This window comes from Aspergillus sclerotioniger, assembly GCF_003184525.1.
Source record: "Aspergillus sclerotioniger CBS 115572 chromosome Unknown BO94scaffold_33, whole genome shotgun sequence".
NCBI classification, from domain to species: Eukaryota; Fungi; Ascomycota; class Eurotiomycetes; order Eurotiales; family Aspergillaceae; genus Aspergillus; species Aspergillus sclerotioniger.
The window spans coordinates 15939-38965 of NW_020291023.1; the positions used below are offsets into that span (position 1 = coordinate 15939).

A 23027-nucleotide genomic window follows, 5' to 3' on the forward strand; every position below is an offset into this window, starting at 1 on the left:
TAGCCTGGATCGAGGTATCTGTCTGTCATAACGGTTGCGATGGCGCTGGATTCTGCTGAGAACTCGAGTGGTGCTGCTCAGCAGCCAATCGAGATGGAGTCCACGTCCGGAACCATGCTTGAGAATGGCCATGATCAGTGCGCATCGGAGAATATAGTATCCAATGCCCCCGATCTAGAAAGGGTCCTGTCACAGCAAATCTCTGGGTCCGGGTCTGAAAGCCCCGAAACTCGCAGTAACTGGAAGATCTTTGCCACGATGCTCGCTCTGTCGGTATGTTACCGTTGATCTCAGAGACCTACCTCACCACGTACTCATGAACCTCTAGCTTGCGCTCTTTATCTCTGCGCTTGATCAGACCATCGTGGCTACTGCAACACCCACGATCTCCTCCGATCTGCACTCGGCATCCGGCTATGTATGGATAGGGGGTGCTTATCTCCTCGCCAATGCCGCCAGTTCCAACATCTGGGCCAATCTGTCGGATATCTGGGGTCGAAAACCAATTCTCCTCACGGCCGTCGCTCTTTTCTTTGTAGCGTCGATCATATGTGCCACTGCAAATGGCATGCCTATGCTGATTACAGGCCGTGGTATCCAAGGCATTGCTGGTGGTGGTCTCATTCAGCTGATCACAATCACCATCTCTGACTTGTTCAGCGTCAGGTAAGCGCCCAGTATTCTTCAATTTCGGCTGTCTCGCCCATAGCTGACATGAAACAGACTTCGCAGTCTTTTCCTCGGGTTAATTGAGTTTATATGGGCAATTGCTGGTGCCTTGGGACCCATAGTCGGTGGGGCTTTCACTCAGTCTGTTTCCTGGAGATGGATATTCTGGATCAATCTTCCGGTCTGCGGAACGGCCTTTGTGCTACTCTATGCATTCCTGGATATACATAACCCCAAGACTCCGGTCCTGGCCGGGATCAAGGCAGTGGATTGGTGGGGGAGCTTCTCTATGCTTGCACTCATCGTCCTGCTACTTCTGGGTCTCGACTTTGGAGGCGATACGTTCCCTTGGGGCTCCCCTAAGGTGATTTGCCTTATTGTCTTTGGCTGTCTGATGTCGTTCGCCTTCATTTACAGTGAAAAGAGTCTGGCTAAGTATCCCCTGATGCCACTGGGGGTTTTTAGAAAGCGATCTAACGTTGCCTGCTTTCTGGTGGATTTTACGCATGGCTTTGTGAGTCAACCCAACTGTAGTTGCTTTAAGGCGCGAAACTCATGTAGCTAACGCTATGCAGGCTTACCTGGGTGCAGAGTATTATCTCCCCCTCTACTTCCAGTCAGCAAAAGAGGCCTCCCCGTTCCGGTCCGGAGTCTTGATTCTTCCCTTTGTGTTGACTGAAGCTGCGTTCAGTCTCTTTGCAGGGCTGGTCATCCACCGTACTGGCCGCTACCTTGAGATCATCTGGGCTGGGACTGCCCTTGTCGTCCTCGGGACTGGCCTGTTCACCAACTACAACGCTACCTCTACCCTTGGAAAGATCGTCGGCTATCAAATCACAGCAGGTATGGGGTGTGGAATGCTCTTCTTCCCGCCTCTCCTCGCTTTACAAAGCAACGTCTCTCAAGCCAGTACGGCCAGCGCAACCGCAACCTTTGGGTTTATCCGCAACGTAGCAATGGCTATGTCTGTTGTTCTTGGAGGCGTTGTCTTCCAAAACAGCATGGACATGCGACAAGGCAGCCTCAGTGCAGCTGGTCTATCCTCTTCCTTGTTGAAAGAGTTCTCGGGAACAGAGGCTGCAGCTAACGTCAATGCCGTCCGCTCTGTCCAGGATCCCACGCAGAGACGTGCCGTGGCAGATGCCTACGCATGGAGTCTCCGCAACATGTGGATTCTGTATGCCGCTATGGCTGCCTGTGGATTTGTCGCTAGCGCATTTATCACCCGGCAGCATCTCAGCGATGAGCATGTTGAAACCAAAACAGGCCTGAAGGAGAAACAGCCAGAATCGCAAGAGCAATAAGCCGTTCTACTCGGCGATCATCTCCGCATTCCCTACGATGCCGTGGCCGTTTTGATCATATCATGCACCAAACAGTTATATAGCATTCGAACAACATTATGTACATACATACTCGATATAGACAGTACCTCCGGAATTAGGTGCCGTGAAAGGTAAAAAATGCTAGGAAAGTGTTTCATTGAGAGGAATAGATCGACATCATTCAAAAGTTATCAATGTTCTGTTGTGATGTATTTATTTTTCCAATCATTCGTCAGGGGGGGATTTCTCTATATGGTCAATTAGGAGCCTATGACATGTTCCGGTCTTGTTCGCAGAGAATACGTGACATTATGTCCATTTGGCAGGAATTCTGGGGATTCAATACCCACAGGCTCTCTTCCTACGGAGTCAATCATTCCCCCAATTATCAATCAGTGTGAGTACCACTTTGAAATGGCCCCTTTGAAGCTGACAGCCGTTCTATGTCTTCGATATGGCCTCTAAACGCATATACCCCATCATCCTGGCCCTCCATTCGAAACCAAGCTTTTGTGGCTCTGGTTGCTCTTCACAGATGAGGCTGGCGAGGCTTGCTTTAGGGCCACGAGATATCTACACAGCATTCTGACCTTAGACAGAATTATTGGATACAACCCTCATAAGTAAGATCTAGTATAACAACACGCAGTGACATTATTAACTAGACTGGGTCTATGGTATTCTATTCTAAACATCAATATCAGCTTCAGCCATTCTAGTGAGTTGCCATCCCGATCTCCATTGCTCTCTGTTTCAAAAAGGTAGCCATCTCCTCGTACTGGATTCCTCTAGGCGAAAGCGCAAGATTCTCCAAAACCGGTGCACGAGAAAATTCCCCCAGTACTCGGGGTAGCAACTCCTCATCCGATAGACTCAACGCTTGTCTGAGCTTGGGAATTGCCGGTCCTTCATTACAGAATAGCGCTTCGCAGATCATCCGTGATCTCTCTACAGCTGGGGCTGATTCTCGGAGGCGCTGTTCTGCGTACCGTGCCAGGGCTGAGTGCACCGATTTGCGCGAAGGCTTTCCGTTAGATGCGTTCTTAGCCTTCATGATCTCGTTGACTAAGACGGCCGCCGACTCAATGGCTTGGTTTGCGCCCATACCGCCGGCAGGGGTCATCTGGAGATTCTATGAGTTGTGGTTTCCGGTGATAAGAAGCAGACTAGGGCATACCTTGTGTGCTGCGTCACCCACGATCACAGTTCGCTGGGTGTGCCATGTCCTGGCTACGCCCTCCTCGGCGGCCACTTTGGTAGCGACGATGCGATTTGTGTTGAGGTCTGCAAACTTCACGAACGGGGCAACTTGTACATCGATGACGGTTTGGCAGAGAGTGTCGGCATCGATTGCTGTGTATCGCGGACACTTCGACAAGGGGTAGGAGTGGTCTAGTCTCTCAAAGACAAACCAAAAGACGACACTATCTTTGCCGGCAAACCCAACGACAGTTGCTTTTTCTCGATAGACAGTGAAGCGATCTCCCGGATCAATGCCCTTGGTAGGAGAAGACATGCCGTACACGGCAGCAAGTTTGACGGACATGTCTTCGAACCAACTCATCAGTATGGCCAGGTGCGACAAGCTGCAGGGTCCACCTACAGTCATCGGCATCGCTGTGGACCATCCTGTCGATAAAACTGCGAACACGACTCCGGATCCCGTCGGCACCCACGACCACATCGGCTGTGATGGAGAGACCGTCCGATGTGCGAACTGTGACATGTTCCTCGCTTTCCTCGATCGATTCGACGCAGGCAGATGTCCGGATCGACTGCCGCTCTTTCAGACAGCTTGACAAAATCTGAAGAAGTTTCCGACGCTCCACGAACATGATGCTGTATCCGATACTGCGAACACAGTGAATACAACAGTGTACCCAGATTAAGAGCACTCCTACCTAGAACGGTACATGCTCATCGCTCTGGACGTCGAGAGCAACTTCCCGCTAGCATCCAACGACATCCATGTTTCTAGGGGGAGCGTATGCGCCTCAATCTCCTCCAACAGCCCGAGCTGATCGAGGATGCGCAGTCCGTTAGGCTGCAACCCTACACCAGCTCCAGCGCCGTACCCCGGCTCCAAAGACTCACGGGCTTCGAGCAGAGCATAGTTGATTCCGAGCCGTTCAAAAGACAGCGCAAGTGTCAAACCAGCAATCCCACACCCAACAATGACGGCTCGAAAATGGCCACTGGGTTTGGCCATTGCGGACGGCATGCTGTTAAGACGTCGTTGAGGGAATTTGCAATGGATGCGGGTGGGGACCGGCGTTTTTTAACGCGATTGCAGATCACTGCAGATCGGGCCAATCCTGGGCCCCCAGCGTTCGTTGTACTCCGTCAGAGTCTGTTGTGTCCGACGCCCTTGATGATCGCTGGTTTGATTGGACGATAGAATGTTGTTTATGCATGTTGTTTCTTCCGCCGGTACATGCCGAAGCTGTTTGAAGCCGGTTTCGCTGACTTTGGGCGATGTAGCCTGAGGGTTTATGTTTTTTCTTTTTCTTAGGTATATAAATACAAGGTAACTGTATAGCTCCAATTATCCGAATAAAGCCAACATAGTATCTGTATAGATCTAATCTGACTGGATAAATCCAGTATGCATGCATAAAGCCAACCTATCCTATCTAACCCCCGCATCAGAATCCGACAAACCAAAACCCATCAAAACAAAAGATGCAAAATACAAAACCCTCCCCTTCCCACATATCCCCCCAACCCCAAACCCCCACAATAACCCTCATCAACCAACACATCCTCCCCAATTTAACTCAAATACCGCTCGAGGTCCACGACCCCCCAATCCGCCGATATTCATTGTAACCCAACCCAAACAACATCCCAGCACTAATAACAGATTTCGCACACGTAGTCCCATCCTTCAGATTGCCAGTTTCTCTCGCAGTCATACAATCATCAATGGCATTGATCAGATGGATACCGCCAAAGGTACCGGCTACGATTATGCCCGAACGACTAGCGCCGAATTTGCTTGCGAGGATGGTTAGGGATATTGAGAGGGCGAGGTGGCATTCGTGTGGGAGGGGGATGGGAATGGGAGTAGTGGGGTTGGTTGAGTGGGTGAGTAGGTATAGATATATGTATAGGCATATGTATAGATAAGATGTGGTGTGGTGGAGGAGGGTCATTTTGGGGACGGGATTGGGTTGATGGCTGGGGAGGAATATATAAGAATTAAGAATCGTATGGATGATGGGGATGTTTAGGGAAGGGGACGAATTTATAGTGCTTTTGGAGACTAGACTGGGGTATGTTTCTCATCGGAACCCAACCGAGTTCAGCCTCAATATTTCTACATGATATTCTCACCTGATTTGCTAGGTTTCGCCAGTTGGTAGTAACCCCACAGCCAGGGTCCACACAGATTACTAGTACCAGAACTCAGCCTTATCGTTCATGAAAACCAGGGGGTTGATCTATTCCAATTCTCCCTTCAACACTCAACTAGCAACAAACCACACCCCTAGAATATTGAACCGGTTTGTTTCCAGATTCAGTACTCGATTCAGACGATCCCAGAAACCGTGTACAGTAAGACACCGAGACAATTATTCCCATTTTTTAAGCTTCAGCCGACCATGAATTCACATCCAGGGATCATCGATCAGGAACTATATCTATACCACTCAAACCCAAACCCAAGGTGCTCAGGTTCACCAGAAGAAAGCAGACGAAGAAGTCCACGTTGTTCCAAATCCCGACAGAACATCTTCCGCGATTCGGTAATAGCACTCGTTTCAGCACTGTTCCCTTCCTCATTGGTTCCTTCATCAACGAGCATCTCTGTGTATGCAGCCAACTCCCCAACCGTAGCATACTTATTATGCCAACACTTGTCGATAATATCATCAATCAGCGAATCACCACCATTCAACTCCGGAAATACCATATTCTGCAACAAGTCCACGACTTCAGGTCCATGCTTTTTAGGATCTTCAGTGAGACGTCGATCCCCGTATACCTCAAAACCGTAGTTAATGAGATAGTACAAAGAGCCTAACACAAAGAGTTCCGTGCGAGGGCCTAAGAAGCCAGCCGTTCCGCATCGTCCTTCATCTGATTCGGTACTGTTAAGTAACCGTCCATACGGGGGTATACAAGCCTCAAACTCCGTCCCGATCTCCGCCGTACAGTCAAAATCAGATACCTTCAACTGATCTCGATCGAGCAGGATATTATCCGGTCGTAGATCACCATGGGCGAGATCAAGTGATTCAAGGAACGCAATAGCTTGAGCAAGGTCATTCATCCATCTTTTTCGGAGGGATAAAGGCTCTAGTCTTTTTACTTCAGTGACTTGTTTTGTTTGCTGGTTTCGAATATGGTTGTCTTGGATTCTGGTAGAGAGGGATATATCTGATGATGTGGTTAGTATGTATTATTGTTTTAGTGGCTGATTGGGGGTTGTACCTCTCATGTATTCGAGGAAGATGCCGTTGTCGGTGTAGAAGAAGCATTGGATTATGGAAGGGCAGGGCGGATGTTGTGAGAAGGTCTCGTAGATCTTGAGTTCTTTGTGAAATTATTCCCTCTCGAAGTCGCCCGACTTGGGGATCTTGACTACGATGTGAGGATGGACTTCGTATACGTATGATATACCTCCTCCCCAGAGCCAGTGTACGGTGGGGAATTGGTGTTGGGTGTTCATGATGAGAGTGGAATCGAGGATATGGCTTTTTGAAGGATAGAATGAAGGACGGTGGTGTGTTGTGGGGGTTAGATGGGAGGTGAGTAGAGAGGGTGAAAGAGTTATGCAGGGGTGTTGATCCAATGCATTCTGATTGGTTGATATTTGTCCGGTGTTGGATGTGTACGACACAGTGGAGGGGAGTGTACGGCATGAGAGCTGTGAAACCTTCTTGAATCTTTAATAGGACCGTCACTAGCACTTATACGCTGCTATTCGGATACTCGTTCCGAAAAGTATAGGTGGAGTCTGGACTTGGAGAGAAAACAGTAGCCAAATATGGTCGATGTCGAGCAGAGTGAGCAAAAAGCAGAGCGAGATGGTGCAACGATGGAAATTATGATGTATTTATAGGTTATGGGTATTACTGCACCACAATTCGTCGAATATTTACACAAGAATCAAACCCAAGTAAACTAATTAACCCATCATCAGCCAGCCTATCATCCCTATCCACACCGCAGCAAAGACCACCGTCACGATGCCCGCCCCTGCGCGGTCTCCCGTCGTGATCGTGCTCAGGGTCGTCTTGTCCTTGGAACTGTCATCCGTCCCCGCCGACGGATCGCTGGTGCTATTGCCTCCCGTGCTGGAAGTCAATGGGGCAGCTGACGAGTTGGTGAAGGGGAGCATGTTGACGGAGAAGATACTGAGCACGCTCATCTGCTCCTCCAGGCCACTCCATCCATCCCACGTGCTGTTCCACCATCGCACGCCGCAGGTGTTGTTGCCATAGCCGGTACAAGTGGCGGCAGCGCCCTTGGCGGATCCTTGCAGCTTGGGAAGAATGCTGTCGTAGGTCGACGGAACCAGATACGCTGTGTAGGCCAGCCAGGCAGATACCAGCCCCTTGAAGATGATTTCGTTGTCGTTGCACACCTCGAGCGGCTCGCATAGAATCTCCTCCATAATATAGCCGCCGTGGCTAGTGGGGAAGAAATCGTCCAGCGTGCGATTCAACAGGCCGCTGACAGCGGTGGACCATTTGGTGCCAGTGCCGTTGGTCTGTAGTGGGTTAGTCGATAGTCTTGTAACCCCGCGGAGTCACTCACATAGTTGTACATGTATGCGGCACCTGCGAGATAGGCACCGTAGTTGTAACTCCACTGGTCGTCTCCTTGGGTGCTGCAATCGTTGGTGGTTGATGTCGAGTCGGCCACATTCCATGTTGAGTTGCTTAGCAGGGGCGTCGTGGTGGACCAGTTCCAGATGCGCTCCGCCCACTCGTAGTAGGTGTTGTTGCCGGTGTAGCGCGCCAGACGGGCGGACAATTGGAAGAGACCGCCGTTGGAAATGGCATTTTTCATGGTATAGCCGGATTCATAGGTGTAGATCTGCCATCGCATCCCCCCGTTGCAGGTAGTATTGTCCCAGCGGGCAACCTGGGTGTTAAAGACGCCCTGCGCCAGGGAGAGCCACGAGTATGTACCAGTGTCGGGGAAGTTCAATTCGGCCCCGGTCATGGCGGCCAACCCCCAGAACATTTGATCGTCATTACCCTGGATGGGTTAGTCTGGAGGAAAGGAAATGCCACAAAGCGAAACCCACAATGTAGCTACTCCAGTTCGCTGGCATGTAATCGCAATCGCCCGCCTGCCACTGCATACCCTGGATGACTTCGCTATTATAGGTGGAGTCCCCCGTGTAATGATAGTATTGGATGAGAGTCATGAACATGGCACCGCCCTCCCACCAGGTATTAGGGATCTTTCCGGGGATTTCGCCGGACTCATTTCCTTTGTAATGCTTCATCATTCCATACGCAGCTATTGACGCCGCATTTTTGATGGAATCTGTCGATGATGCAGTTAGAACTGTACCCGAGTGGCTCACTAGTTACTATAAGATAAAAATCACATACCCTCGCTGCTGATATCGATGTCGATGGCTTGGACCCCTAGGACCGCCATGGCGAGCACCAGCACGCATCTTAGCCAGTGGCTTCCCGCCATTGGAAGAAGGCCACAACGTCGCAATCAGTGAGATGAAAACAAGACAGGAACGCGACGGAAGTCCAGCAGCGAACGGAAAGGAAGGAATCAAGTTGGGGAAGACATTCCAACGCCCTTAGCCCGGCTGGTGCCGGTGGGCAAGGTGTTTTCCTTATGGATGGAACTGGCGCCAACAGAAAAACGACTGCCTAAGCCGGAGTCGTCACCCTCTCCGCACTCGCGTACGTCAACCTCGAGCTGCCACTGTTTCCCAATTTCCCACGCAACCAACAACTCGCCCCAGCTGCAGCTAGCTGGAAAATCTTTTCCCGCATTCATGGTGTATCGCGCTAGTGATTCAAAAACAAATAAGCTGCCGGCGCTGACCGGGTTTCACTTGTGTGTTCCCCTGGCATCACTTGAGAGCTGGAATGGCTTCTCTTTTAATTGCATAATGCATGGTGGAGAGCCCACTCGTTCCCACCAAGTGTTGGATCTGCTTGCGCCGAGGAGTGTGGCTCAGACGAACTGTCATCTAAATCCAGACCGTAGTGACGAGGCCTGAGTGGAGCTGAAACGAAGGTCGATAAGACTTTAGTCCGGAAGATTCCACTGCCGATCCACTCAGCGTGAAGCTTTAGGCTTTTTGCACTTCTCGATGGATCTCCGATGGGCCTCCCGATTAGTCACAACAGGTCACGTGATGTAGTGGTTTGGATGACTCAGCTGGCTCTGCAGTAACTAACGTATTTCATAAGCGAGCGGCGCACCTCCGCTTCATTCCTGCCCATGGGCCAAATACTAGAGGCTTTATCAACAAAATAATTGCATTTCTATCTAAAAATTAATTAGGAACTCGATTAGGACATTGTAATCGCCTATGTCCTAGAATATGACAATCGCTGCAGCGCGGGGGCGCTCGTACGCGTGGCCTATCTGTAGGAAGTACAGGATCTAGGGGAAGCGTATTTTGAGCTTCATCGACCTGATTCTCGCGCTGAAATCGCTCTAGGCCGTTCTGAATTGCTAATCCCTCTGTAATTTCTTGCTGCCTAGTAGAGTGCTTTCTTTTTCGAAGCTTCTTTGCATTAGAAGCGCGTAATTCGTGGATTTCTTCGCGTGCAAGAATAAGCTCATTAAGATGTAATTCATGATCTTTAATAAGCTTATCAAACCGCGCCTCTAGCGAAGATGAAGGACTCTGCGTACGCGTTCTAAGCAGCTGCTTCACAGTAGATGCCTGCTTTTCAAGCTGTCTAGTTGTATAAGGCGTTTTTGGAGCTGTATTGGTTGATCGACTGCCTGGTGATGTAGGGGTCTTTAGCTGAATATTCAGCTGACTGAGTACCCTATCTGGATTGAATGGAACTAGACCAGCACCTGCGAAGCTATTCCGAATAGTATCTGTTTGAAAAGCGCGTTCGCGAGCTTGTGGAAAGGCCTCTAAGAAACCAAGCTTGTCGATATGGTTGATTCCTAAGCGTGCCTGCTTCTCTATCAAGCTGCCGTACGCCCGCTTTAGAGGTGAAAAGCAGCCAATATCTAGAGGCTGTAGTAGATGCGATGAGTGTGCAGGCATGCAGATAGGAATAATATCATTCTCGCTGCATATTTGATCGAACTGAGGTGTCAAATGACTACCATGGCCGTCGAGAATAAGAAGACGATATCTGCCAGTTGTACAACTAGTAGTAGGAATAAAGAGATTTTGAAGCCAGCGAAGGCCTATCTCGTCTGTAGTCCATCCATTAGGACTAACCTCAATCCTACTATCGCGTGGGAGTTTGATATCTTGATACCAACCCTCTATATGGACCTTGTCTTTAAAGATCACACATGGAGGAAGCGCCCAACCGGTAGAGTTGATACACTCGATCGAAGTAACCCATTCTCGATTACCTGGCTGTACAAGAGAGGCCTTTCCGTAGTAGTCAGCTCTAGTAACTACTTGAGCAGTAGCTACTAAGCCCATAGCAAAGCCAGTTTCGTCAAAATTGTAGATATCTTCCTGTGCGATCCCGTGTTGCATTATCGTGATTTGCACGCAGTTAAACCACTCTTGTATGATCTTAGGGTCTTCGCATTTAGCACGTCGATAATCATAACGTCGAGTATAGCGAGTTTTCAAACGATCTTGTCGTTTAATAAAGTTGGTGACCCAGTTCTCCCCGACTGATTGAACTGGGGTAGTATCGCGTTGAGTAAGTAGAATATTGGCCATTTCTCGTATATGGGACGGTCGGGGAGGGGCTCCACGTCGATCTAGCGATAGAATCCATTGTACGAGCGATTCCTCTTCATTTTGAGTCAATTTATGACTATTAGCGCGTGTTTCTGAGCGTGAAGATATACCGCGTAATCGTCTGCGAAGGGTTGTTTCAGAGACATTATATACGCGAGCTGCTTCACGAATACTAGAGATTTCTGACTTTTTTAAAGCAGAAACAGCTAGTACAGCTCTACCCTCTTGCTCAGCTAAATTTCTTGAAATTTGACGCGCTTTTGGAGGCATGGTTGGTGGTTGATTTGAGCGAGATTTTTAGTCGCGTATAAAATGCGAGAGGTGCGCCGCTCGCTTATGAAATACGTTAACGTAATCCACAATCGCGCGGCCCACCCCCTGCCCGAAGCACCCAATATGATCAAATTGAAGCCTTTTAATCAACACAATTCTATATACAAAACGCTATATAACTAATTACTAGATGGTTTAGAACACTGCGTACGCTTATGACCAATAATGAAGCAATTACTGCACCGTGGAGGCGCCCGCGAGGGGGTCTCCGTAGGTTGAGATGCCTGCTCAACCTCACCACCAACCTCCGTATCTTGATCATTTTGAACCACTTGTTCATGTTGTATAGCTTGCTGCGTATCTTCAACCGTAGTGCCTTCTGTATAGACCATCTGCTTTCTTGAACGCTTCCTCTTTTGTAGCTGCTTTTCATGGCTAGCACGTAGTTTCTCATTCTCTTTAGCAAGTAGGATCGAATTGGTTATTGCAAGCTCACACCCCTTAAGAAGCTGCCGTAGTGTAGAGCGGGTAGGTGATATTGGACTTGTTTGATGCTTTCGAAGCAGAAGTTCCACAGTATTTTGATGCTTCAAAAGATGCTTTATATTATGTGGTGTTTGAAGCACTGAGCCACTTGACTGGCTGTCCGGAGAAGGTGGTGTTTTCAAGCGAATATTCAACTGACGAAGCACTCGATCAGGATCTAGAAGAACTAGACCTGTTGCCCTAAATCCGTTGATGATATTTGACTTTGTTAGAGCTTGCTGGTGTGCCTTGGGATACGCCTCTAGAAAGTCAAGCTTGTTGATATGATTCCGGCCGTAGCGTGCCTGCCGTTCAACTAAGCCACCATACGCGCGTTTAAGCACACTAAAACAATTAATATCAAGAGGTTGAAGTAGATGGGACGAATGCGCAGGCATACAAATAGGAATAATCTCATTTTCAGTACAGTATTGGTCGAATTCGGGGGTCAAATGACTGCCATGGCTGTCGAGGACTAGGAGGCTGTATTTGCCCACTGATTTGCCTGTAATTAACGGGATAAAGTGTTTTTGAAGCCATCGAAGTCCGATTATATTAGTTGTTCAACCATTATCGCTGACTTCAATCCTCCAGGTAGAGGGAACGGTTTGACCTTCGTACCACGCTTGGAAATACATTTTACCCTTGAAGATCAGGGTCGGAGGTAAAACCTCTCCATTAGATCGAATACACTTGATTGAAGTGACCCATTCCCGGTTCCCTGGTTGAATCAGGGACGGCCGACCAGCTCTTTGAGAACTAGTTACTACCTTAGCGGTAGCAATCAGTCCCATAGCAAACCCCGTTTCATCAAAATTGTATATATCGTCTGGTGAGATTCTGTACTCTTGTATAACCTTCTGGACCCGATTGACCCAGTCTTTTATAACTTCAGGATTCTCTATTTTAGCTCATTGATAGTTATATTGTCTAGCGAATTGAGTTTGGAGGGACTCGTGGCGTTTAACAAAGTTATAAGCCTAGTTGGTGCCTACTTCTTCGGATGTTGTATGACCTTGCTTAGAAAGTATCAAATTAGCCATATTTCTGACTTCAAGCGGTCATGGAGGTGCGCCTCGCTTATCTAAAGACAAGATCCATTTAACAAGCGATTCTTCTTCATTTTTTGATAATTTTTGACGCGCGTTGATCATATCTTTAACAAAGCCTCGTCCAGCTAAACGAGCGCGAAGGGTGGTTCGAGGGACGTTGAAAGTGTGTGCAGCCTCACAAATACTAGTGATTCGGTGTTTCTGAATAGCTTCAATAGCAAGGAGGATCCTACCTTCTTGCTCAGCTGCAGTTTTTGATGAGATAGCTGACTTTGGTGGCATCTGTGGTGGTTGAATTGCTTCAGGTAGGTGGTTGGAGGTGGTGTTTTGGAAGGGGCGGGCCGCGCGATTGTGAATTACGTTATGGCAACCTACCAAGTAGATAGTAAGAGTACTATCCTCCTGTGTCTGTTGCTGTGAATTAATACAGGGATCCGGATCTGTGCCTGGTACCCACTTCCCGATTGTAAATTTCCGCGTGCTTTGGGCGGAAAGTCGCGAATTCAGGCAGAGATGCATCGAATTGGAAAGAACAAGCAACCAGAAAGGACATGGTAGAATTATCATAGGTGAACGGGGTGGAAGTAAGGTGCCTAGCGGACTGACATAAAGCAGTATGGGTGGGTCATTATCTATAACATTGAATGGGACTTTCATTCTGTTCTATCTCCCGTTGTCCAGTTTTACCACCTAATTCCATGATCTCTCAGACTCTGCTTATTTTGCTTAAACACTCTAAGCCCTTGTTGCAGTGATATAGCTGTCTCGGAATAGAGATCCTTTGCCCGGCCTGCTCGGGGGCTAGCTTCAAGAATCAACGCTTAAGGCTTCCTCGGCTTTAGGGATAAGCGATATTAGCATCTTAAGAAGGGCCCCCGCATCCTTGAATTTCCCACGCCTACTGAACGATTCGCAGAGATCCTCGATGTCGTGAGCATCGGCTTTCCTCAACACCAGTGCCTTCAGTTGTTCTGTAACACGAACAGGCAGTTCTTCTTCGATACAGATAGACAGCAGATCATAAAGGGCACATTCCTTTCCGTCCCCACTGGCAGTTGAAGCCTGTTCAAACACTTCCTCTGAGACATCAACAGCCCTGGTGTACCTGAGAATATTCTCGGTGGCCAGTTTCCTAGAGATGGACGCATTGTTAAACTTATGACTATAGGAGATGTCGCAGAAATCGCAATCAAGCTTCCATATTGCTCTCCAGATTTGATTCACGTCAATACTCACTGGTTGTTCTCGGAGAAGCTATTGTACCCCAAACACGCTATTTGCAGCGGCAGCCACCAGCACGTTTTCTGTCAGCGGTACTGCCGAGCCATGCTCTTGGAGGAGCCACGGTAATGCTGACAAGTTGCTGTAGGTGGCGAGGAAAACTACTTCTTCAGAAAGGCGTGCATCAAGATTGGGTACTTGTGCTTGAAGAAGCAGCTGTAGGACCTCGAATTTAAATGCAGCGGCCACCAAGACTGCTTCTGTGATTGGCACCCGTGAGCCGAAATGCTTGAGAATGCGCCGCAAGTTACTAGTCACTGGATCATATGATCTAGCCACGGAAACCATCACTTCTGATGAAATTGGGAGATCGTCAATTCGTTTGTCGAGCAAAATGGACAGTGCTGTTTTGTTTTGTGCTGCTTTGATGACGGCTCGCTCCGTGATGAGCAAATTTGGCTTGCTCTGGAGCAAGATCTCTAAAACATATGAATCCTCAGCGAAGATTTCCACGAACCGTTCATCGACATCAAAGAAATTCTCATCTAGGAGAAACTTGATCACCTCTTCACGCGCCTCCCCAGGATACCGTAATAATCCCTGCATCATCTGCATGATTGGCAGTTGATCGTGCGGCTGCTGCAACAATAGTGATAGCTTGGAAAGCTTATTGCATCCTGCAACAAACATATCACCGGTCACTCGAGTTTGGGGTCTTCTGCGAAAAAGTCTCTGCAGAATGGCAGCATTCAAGCAGCCTACAGCGCGTACTAGTACTTGGTCCGTGATAGGAAGCACCTGGATTTGCGACTTTTCCTCTAGGTCGAGTAGGTAGCTAATCTTTCCATCCTTTGATGCAGCACAGACTAGTATCTCTTCGGTTATTGGAACTCTTAATCCTCCGTTGTTCATGAGTAACTCAAGAATCTTTGCACCGTGAGAATGGGAGGCCGCTTGTGCTAGGACCGCCGGGCTGACCGTAAATCCTGCTTGCTGCCTGCACAAGAACATTTCAATTATTTGAGTCGCATAGTTCCCGCCACTCAGAGCCGCCAGCATGACATTTTCGCCTAATGGAAAGTCCGCTCCACAATCACCCAGGAGAACACCTAGGATCTCGACCGAACTGAGGTATATCCCCTGTTTTGCTGCCGTGCACAGAACACGCTCGCTAACTTGAGCCCTGTGTTCTTGTCGACTAAGAAGCCGACGCATGACATCAGCACCACAATCATTAACTACGGGTCGCTTGTTCCAGGACGCGTTCAGTCAGTAATGTGGCGTCATCCAGTCTGCTCAGAATTATTTCCATCCCTTCACCAGTTGCGTGTTTTGCAAAGCCAGCAATGAAGTTCTCATCCAAGGAGATTTCTCCAAGCCGCGCTTCGAGGAGTATTTCCACAGCACGAGAAGCAATGCTGTGGGTCGATGCCAACAGCTCCCTGATCCGTGGGTAGATCTGAACATCCGCACCGCGTGTTTTAAGAAGTAGCTCAAGTATATCACTTCCATGTTCCTCATTCTTGAGAGTAATTGCCAACACTTGTTCGTTTATGGGCACAGCCGCCACCCCCTCGCCTCCAAACTGATCGAGGAGAATGGTCATAAGTTCCAAGCCGTAATGCCTGTTACTCGCCGCGGCGATAACTATCCGCTCATCGATGCGAATATCTTGCCCCCTGGGTTCAACAAACAGGACTCCTGAATCTGAAAGGGTTTCCATTATATCATGCAGTGTCTTAGCTTCGGAGCTGCGGGATTCAATTCTCTCCAATGTACTCTTGGCCAGATGAAGAGACAAGGAACATCTCTTCAACAATAAATCCAGAACATCAAGATGCCCAGCCTGAGAAGCATCAAAGACAGCATTGCTTGATTTCTTTCGCCCTCGTGTAAACATTTCTAAAGGGTCAGCCCCTTGTTCGAGTAACATATTGACGGTGTGAACAAGCCCCAGCTCGGATGCTGCACCGACAGGAGTTGGCTGCGCTTCAAGCTCGTCGAACTCGGTTAATATGTATTGCCAGTTGCGGTAGGCAGTAGGATCACAGAAAAGGTCATCGACCATAGTCTGGATTGGTGTATCGGGGTTGATGGTTGCTACACCTTTGAAGTGGTCGTGCCAGTTGCACGCAGCATACTCGAGTATTGGGTTCCTCCCCACATCCTCTTCCGATAATCTTTGCTTCTGTGTTAAAAGGGTTTCCAGGGTGAATTGGGCGATCAATGTTTGACCCCACAAGATGGAGAGATGGTACCAAGGATCTGGCTTTGCGGTGGAGGCGACAAGAAACTCCTTGACTTGAAAAATGAGCTAGCCTGATCTGATTACCTGGGTGCCGAACAGTAACGAAGGAAGTCGTACAAATGTTGATGATATGCTCCGGAACCTTTAGACGTACTGCTGCCGCAACTTCTTCCAAAGTCAACGGTCTGCCCAGCGAAAGCGTCTGCATAAGTTAGGGGAAGGCCTTCTAAACCAGATAGGAAACATCATACCTCTTCTCAATTTATAGTAATTCGTCAATGATTTTCTCTTTCACTTCTTGACTAGCAATTCTCTTATCTAGTCGTCGAACTCCGAGTTTGACAAAGGCCGCAACGTCAGCTTCCATCATCGTCGAGCTATAAATAATTAGTCTGGATATATTCGCGGGCCTGCATGGTGCTTGCCTACCACATAACCGATTTACCACAACCCGCTTTCAGGGCTGTCAGTGGTGTCCAGATACACAGCCAAGAAAGACTTACCAACGCCATGCAGCCAGAAGATACTCCCTGGCCGAGCTTTCCACTGTTGATAGTCCTCTCTCGCCGCAATCCAGTCCCCTGTCCCTTTGGTTCGATGGTATTGAGAGTTGTTTTGGGGAGTCGAATAGTCCGACTTAGATAGCAATTCCAGAATTCGATCCCCCTCGGCACCTGCTCCCGTCAATAATGTCGACTTCAACATTCCTGATGCATAGGGGAGCTTACTCAATAATCTCAAGTGAACCTCCTGCAGGTTTTCAGTATTCTTGTCAACAGCTGTGAGGATATCCTCAACCTGCTTCTTTAGATCTACCATCCATGAGCAGCTTGACGACGAGAATGTAATGCAAGTGTTCAACTCACGAGATCGGTCAGTCATACTAGCCCATTCTTTAGCCGTCGTGGCTTTTGCATCCACCACTGTTCGAAGCTTTTGCAATGGCTGTTCGGTAAGGGGAATGAGCGTGCTCCCTATTCGGGCTAAAATCCGCGTCTGTCAGGTACTCTTTTCATGCATTTCGCAGTGGACCAAAAGCATCCCGAGTCTTACCACCAGCACTTTCTTTGTGCGTCTTGCTCACTTCCGCTGCGTATTCCAGTATCGCCGAATAAACACCTGTCAGAGCATCCTCCAAATGCTCGTCGCTCGCACAGCCTTTATATCGCGATTCACTGTCAATGATGGTAAAGTAAGCAAGCTTATCAGCCAAATACTCGGAGGATTCAAATATGGCATCTCTGCGATAAATATTCCTCTGGACCATCTAGAGGACGATTCTGTCAGTTGTGCGACCGATGATCCAAGAGAAAGGTACGTTTCCCTCCCTTCTTAGGGCTACATACCGTCAAGCCCAGTGAGACAATCGCCCAGGCACTTGATGCTTTGCATTACTGTCAGCATCCAAAGCTACAGAGCTAAAGTGTGGGACTCACCGTGGCCACTTGGGTCAAAGCTCACAATCGATTCCACGACTTTCTGCCCATCCAATGCGAAGCGAGAATGTTCTGAGCGATCTCACGCACGTTGATGTCACTTCCGTCAGGTCGTCGTATCACCAGGGACTTCTTACGATACTCCTCATATTTATTTTTCGTCTCACCGATCACCCGCTCGATTACCTCTACCGGGGACTTGTCTTCCTTTGATAACCAGCGTTTGCGCTCCGGATCGAGGCTGTCGAATGCTACCTGCCAAAGATCTTTCGGCTCCTCAACACCACGGTCTGAAGACACGAAGTCAACATCGCAACTTATCTTGCTTGTCGGCTCGGGGCCTTCCCACTCAGCCGCCGAGGAGTTTGCATGGAGGATAGCAGGCTGAGCCTCGTCAGCATTGGTATCGGTTTGAGAGCAGCAGAGCTTTGCGCATAGCCTGGCCAACATGTTGAAGCGACCAGATAGCCAGTAGGAAACTGGGGGATGAGATATCCTGTGAGTCTGGAGCATCAGGATCTTAAGAGATTTTCGACACCCCCCACTCTCCCTTTCTGTCTCTGCCTGTTATCGCCTGTGACCGCACAACTCATCACGCATGAGACTAACATGGGTTCCCAGCTCTGATTGGCCCTACGCTTGAGTGCCCTGTAGCGAGGCAAACAAAATTCCGCCAGCAGCCTGTTAGACTGTACCTTTGTTTTAGCATGGATTATCAACCATTCTCGTTCGATTTGATTTGCGAAGCGCGGTGGCGCGAAGCAACACTAGCTTAGGCCACGGCCTTCACACCTGGGTGGTTCTGGCCTCTGATTGGTTCTTCTGAAGACTGATATCGTGACTTGATCTGAGTAATACTTTCCACTGGACAAGAGTAACACATTCGCATCAATTTGGAACAAGGTATTTGAATAATTCCATTCTCAAACCGACGATAATATAGATAATATAGCTGATCATCCAGCTTTCATCTTCCCATCCCCAAAGCCAATCAATCTGACGTCGGCCCCTTCCGACGCCGATCTTAGCGCCGATAACGACGGCGACTGCCGATGCCCCGGATAACCTCAACCTCCCTCCCCTCACCTACTTATAACACTTTTCCTCCCCCACTCCCCTCATTCCCATCCATTGAACATCAATAAACAAGGCAGGTCCTTGTCTTCAACCCCCCTCGAAGCCTATACCACACTATCTACGAAACAACAACAAACCACGATGCCACCCCCCACCCTCCCCACGACCCCAACCCTCAACCTCACCCCCACCCCCCTCACCCGAGAGGCCTTCTCCCCCTTCGGCGCCGCAATAACCTCACCACTCGCCCGCGACATCACCAATCCACCACCCCCCTCAACCCTGCAAACCCTCACCCCGGTCCCCATCCTCGCCAACCAATCCTCCGCATTAAAATACAGCCCGATCTCCCCAATGACCAACACCTACTCCAGCAGTCCAAGTAACCAGCCCTCCTCCGCCCTCATGACCATGTTCTCCTGCTTCCCTCGCAAACTGCGCTCTCTACCGAAGGAAAAGAAGAATGTTTTCGACGTACGCATCCTAGAACGTCACCCCTACACAACACAGACATTCACCCCGATTGATCTGTCGAGTCGGTCCACTGCGGGAGGGGAAGAGGAGCCGGTTTACTTGGTTATTGTGGCGCCGTCGGTGAAGGGCACGACTGTGATGGCGAGGACGGATGCAGGGGAGGAGGTTGGTGTGGTGGACCCCCCGGATTTGAGTCGGTTGAGGGCGTTTGTTGCCACGGGTGGGCAGGCTGTTACGTATGCGGCGGGGACGTGGCATGCGCCGATGGTGGTGGTGGGGTCCAGACGGGTGGATTTTGTGGTCGTGCAGTTTGTGAATGGCGTGGATGGGGAGGATTGTCAGGAGGTGGTGTTTGGGGAGGGGATTGTCGTGGAGGTTGAGGGTGGGAGTGGGAGTGGGAAGGGGGGAGGTTGGCAAAGCTTTAGGGGGGAGGGTTTGTGTGGAGTGTGATGGGGATAGTGGTGATTGTACATTGTTATGATATGGGATGCTATTGTACATAGGTTTTGACTCTGGGTTGGGCTTCATGCTCCGTTCGCTGTATGCTTTGGTGCCGTTTCCTCGTCCCAATGTGAGATGTCACTGTGGTTGTTGGTGAAGCGCTGACGTACGCTCCTTGCCATCTCAATGGCTTCCTTGGGTAGTCCGGCCAATTGTGCGACTTTCAATGCGTGGGACTCGCGGTTCACTCCTTTGCGCAGTCGGTGGATGAATGAGAATGACCCCGATGCGGATTCCTTGACATCAGTGCAGTACCTTCCGAGGGCCTCAAAGTCGTGTGTCATGTCGGCGAGGGCGTGGAAGTGTGTTGCAAACAGCGTCCGGCATCTGTTGTGATAATGCAGGTGGTGCAAGCATGCGAAGCTGACAGATGTTCCGTCTTCTGGCGTTGTTCCACGCCCGACTTCATCCATGATGACGAACGAGCGCGACGTGGCTTGCTTGAGAATAGCTGCTGTTTCCAACATCTCGACCATGAACGTGGATTGATCCCGGAAAAGATCATCAGCTGCGCCAATGCGGCTGAAGATCTGGTCGACCACGCCGATCTCTGCATACGCTGCTGGGACAAATGATCCGACCTGAGCTAGGATTGTGATCAGTGCGTTCTGGCGCAGAAACGTGCTTTTACCTGCCATATTGGGTCCGGTGACAAGCCAGATACGCTCTGGGCCTCCCAGAAAGCAATCGTTGCTGACAAACCGTCGGCCTTGCTCCTCGAGTCCAAGCTTGACTGTTGGATGTCTTCCGCCAACAATCTTGTGGCTTGTGCCTTCGTTGAGTATTGGACGCACGAGTTGCTGCTCCTGCGCTAGGGTGGCAAAAGAGCACGCGACGTCGAGTTCATCCATCACGGCTGCATTGCGTCGGATTTTAACAAGATTGAGAATGACCTCGCGACGGAGATGCTCAAAGATCACTTGCTCTTCTTGACGGATTTGAGACCTAACTTGGTCCATCTGGCCACCTAACTCGGTCCATGCCGGCAGGTAGAACGACCTCGTCGATTTAGTGGACGAGACATTCCGTGTTATCCCAAGCTCTTCCAATGCTTCTTGGGTGATCTTAGCCCCTTTGACATGGCATATGTGACCTAACCCAGGAGTCCATTTGAGTGTTAGCGCGGATGACCCTACTGACTCGCGAAGACGCTGGGTGAGCTCCGACTTTCCAATATGTAATTGCTCCAATTCCTGATGGAGTTCACTTAGAGCAGGGCTTGCATCGCGTCGCATAATCCAAGTATCGACAATGGTCCCTTCGTCTGTAGCTGCGGCAGCCCGATCGCTGCTTTTTGTCTTGACTTTCTTCGGCAGCGCGGCCATGTCTTCAGCTATGCCTTCATTCAAAGTCACCTTCTGCGCGAGCATTGCTGCTTCTGCTGCTGTGTCGTCTTCGATGCGTTGCTTTTGCAGGAGACCTTCCTCATCAATAGCTGCAAGGATTTTGTCCGCCAAAACGGTAGGTCCATCCATATGGATACGATCGACCATGGCCGCAAGACTGCGCTCTGTTTGGCTACTAGCCGCATGTCTCCTGCTTGATAGAACCCTTTTGATCTCCTTTGAAGCTTCGATGGCTCGAGAAAGACAGATCAGATCATCAGGATCACCCCGTCCGAGAGTAAACTTCTGCACCAAACGTTGGGCATCATAGCTGCGCTTCAGAAATTGAGTTACGCTGTCATGTAGTTCGTGGTCTTCGATAAAAACCGAAACAAGGTCAAGCCGTTCATCTATCACTGATATAGAAGTAGAAGGGGATGCTGTAATACTGTTAGAGCTGTGGAGCATGTTCCAGAGGTCAAGGCATACTTAGGCGGTCTCTCAGCAGACGCGCGCCACTCTTGGTAGACGTTCGGCGTACTGCATGAAGCAAGCTTCCTTTGCCAAATCCATCTCGGGCAGTTTCAAGTATCTCGAGACCTCTCAGGCTGTTTCGGTCGATACTCATCGACTCGTCCAAATGCCGTCGTCGAGGAGGTTGAAGCTTCATATTCAAGCCCTGCAACTGGACTCGGATGTATTCCAAGAGACTATAGCCAGCAGCAATCTCGTCACGCGTAAAAGACTCGGCAGCCGTGGCCGACACCGGAGCTTCAAGCATAGTTCCCCAACGAGACATAGGTGCAACCTTTTGTGGAAACTGGAAGAAAGTCATTAACCGGTGATCATGGCCGACCAGCAGTTGCAGCTCTTGTCCAATTATATCCTGAAGACCTTGATCAACAAGTATTTCCCGAGCACCAATCCTGGCAATAGCGGACGGTAACATCTGCGCCGTCGTGACTTGGGTAAAGAAGTCACCTGTCGAGAGATCCGACCAGGACAGGCCTACGTTTTGAGATGCAGACAACAGGGCGTGCTGCTGCGCAGCTGAGTCATCTTGTTGCTCCAATTGCTTTTTCAATGATGTTTTATCAATGTAGACCGCGAGCAGGAAATTGTTCTCGGAGGGATCCATGAACTTCTCATCGATCAATGTCCCGGGGGTGATGATTCTCGCAACCTTGCGATCGAAGAGAAGACCAGACCGGAGCTTGTCCTCTGCGGTGATTGGAAATTCTTCACTGACAGCAACGTACTTGTTCAAATCTTGAACCAGAATCTTGAGGAAGCGATCTAGCTGGAAGAAAGGGAAACCAGCCATAGGAACTGGGCCCGCACTGGTCTTCTTGGAGGCAAGTTTAAGGTTGAGCAACGGAGCGAACTCTTCAGCTTGCTCGAAATAAAGCTGACGCAAAGTTAGGATGCATAGGTTTGAGAGGTCGACTTCCTAGATGATGACCAATTTCAAGGCAGTAGCCATACCTCATAAAAGCCGCCTACTCGGGTCAAGATAACGCAGTTCTTGAACTTCTGCATATTATTCCAATGCCCTTGCACGACAACAGGATACCTGGGGGTGTCATCGACAGCATCTTGATAAGGCTCGAGCTTCAGAGCACCCTGAGGCAGATCCTTCAGCATCACCGTGGACTGTGTTTTGGCAGTTCTCTGCGGCACCGGATAGCAAGTTACCCGCGGGAGGAGAGTGGACGGCCGCCGAGCATGGTGACAGATCGTTCTGTGCACCTGACAACGATATGGTGGAAAAGGAACCGGCTTCGCAAGTCCGAGAGCTTGGAGTTGGCACCGGTGGGACAAATGTAGCCCATGAATCCGCATCATCCCGAGACCGCGCGTGGATCCGGCGCGTCGATGGAGAAGAGCGAAGTATAGGCAGAGAACACGGCAGAAAATCGGACGGGGGTGTATACCTCAGGCTGCCGTAGCTCGCCAAACCTTCCCGCCTTGCCACGCAAATCTGCTTGACAAGAACTTCCCGCGACCTCTGAAC

At 49.6% G+C, this 23027-nt stretch overlaps 8 protein-coding genes across 8 annotated transcripts; 2 read left to right on the forward strand and 6 right to left on the reverse strand.

Moving 5' to 3' along the window:
- Window positions 1–39: 39 nt before the first annotated feature.
- On the forward strand, window positions 40–1973 carry BO94DRAFT_475829 (MDR family MFS transporter; the record flags this gene model as incomplete). Its single annotated transcript, XM_025608580.1, has 4 exons — window positions 40–273; window positions 329–666; window positions 724–1183; window positions 1245–1973. The coding sequence occupies 4 exons, from the start codon at window positions 40–42 to the stop codon at window positions 1971–1973; spliced, it is 1761 nt and encodes a 586-aa protein (XP_025463216.1).
- Window positions 1974–2673: 700 nt separating this feature from the next.
- On the reverse strand, window positions 2674–4205 carry BO94DRAFT_539122 (FAD-dependent oxidoreductase). Its single transcript, XM_025612633.1, has 2 exons — window positions 3172–4205; window positions 2674–3117 (listed from the first exon to the last, which is right to left on the reverse strand). The coding sequence occupies exons 1-2, from the start codon at window positions 3718–3720 to the stop codon at window positions 2710–2712; spliced, it is 957 nt and encodes a 318-aa protein (XP_025463217.1). The 5' UTR covers window positions 3721–4205; the 3' UTR covers window positions 2674–2709.
- A 534-nt stretch (window positions 4206–4739) lies between these two features.
- BO94DRAFT_539124 (uncharacterized protein) lies at window positions 4740–5173 on the reverse strand. The gene has a single exon (XM_025612634.1). The coding sequence runs from the start codon at window positions 5147–5149 to the stop codon at window positions 4772–4774; it is 378 nt and encodes a 125-aa protein (XP_025463218.1). The 5' UTR covers window positions 5150–5173; the 3' UTR covers window positions 4740–4771.
- Window positions 5174–5625: 452 nt separating this feature from the next.
- Window positions 5626–6669, reverse strand: BO94DRAFT_569028 (kinase domain-containing protein; the record flags this gene model as incomplete). The annotated part of the gene is made up of 3 exons (XM_025614714.1): window positions 5626–6377; window positions 6432–6525; window positions 6583–6669. 3 exons carry the CDS (start codon window positions 6667–6669, stop codon window positions 5626–5628), a joined length of 933 nt encoding a protein of 310 aa, XP_025463219.1.
- Window positions 6670–7128: 459 nt separating this feature from the next.
- Window positions 7129–8660, reverse strand: BO94DRAFT_475832 (glycoside hydrolase family 76 protein; the record flags this gene model as incomplete). Its single annotated transcript, XM_025608581.1, has 4 exons — window positions 7129–7713; window positions 7761–8207; window positions 8257–8501; window positions 8570–8660. The coding sequence occupies 4 exons, from the start codon at window positions 8658–8660 to the stop codon at window positions 7129–7131; spliced, it is 1368 nt and encodes a 455-aa protein (XP_025463220.1).
- A 4878-nt stretch (window positions 8661–13538) lies between these two features.
- On the reverse strand, window positions 13539–18086 carry BO94DRAFT_589600 (uncharacterized protein; the record flags this gene model as incomplete). The annotated part of the gene is made up of 12 exons (XM_025615956.1): window positions 13539–13925; window positions 13995–15190; window positions 15273–16253; window positions 16318–16402; window positions 16532–16577; window positions 16630–16654; window positions 16704–17012; window positions 17067–17183; window positions 17254–17467; window positions 17547–17584; window positions 17637–17679; window positions 17727–18086. 12 exons carry the CDS (start codon window positions 18084–18086, stop codon window positions 13539–13541), a joined length of 3801 nt encoding a protein of 1266 aa, XP_025463221.1.
- A 480-nt stretch (window positions 18087–18566) lies between these two features.
- On the forward strand, window positions 18567–19637 carry BO94DRAFT_525314 (ureidoglycolate hydrolase; the record flags this gene model as incomplete). Its single annotated transcript, XM_025610306.1, has 1 exon — window positions 18567–19637. Exon 1 carries the CDS (start codon window positions 18855–18857, stop codon window positions 19635–19637), a length of 783 nt encoding a protein of 260 aa, XP_025463222.1. The 5' UTR covers window positions 18567–18854.
- On the reverse strand, window positions 19601–22875 carry BO94DRAFT_627749 (mismatch repair ATPase MSH1). The gene is made up of 3 exons (XM_025617442.1): window positions 22499–22875; window positions 21503–22421; window positions 19601–21453 (listed from the first exon to the last, which is right to left on the reverse strand). The coding sequence occupies exons 1-3, from the start codon at window positions 22856–22858 to the stop codon at window positions 19712–19714; spliced, it is 3021 nt and encodes a 1006-aa protein (XP_025463223.1). The 5' UTR covers window positions 22859–22875; the 3' UTR covers window positions 19601–19711.
- Window positions 22876–23027: the final 152 nt, after the last annotated feature.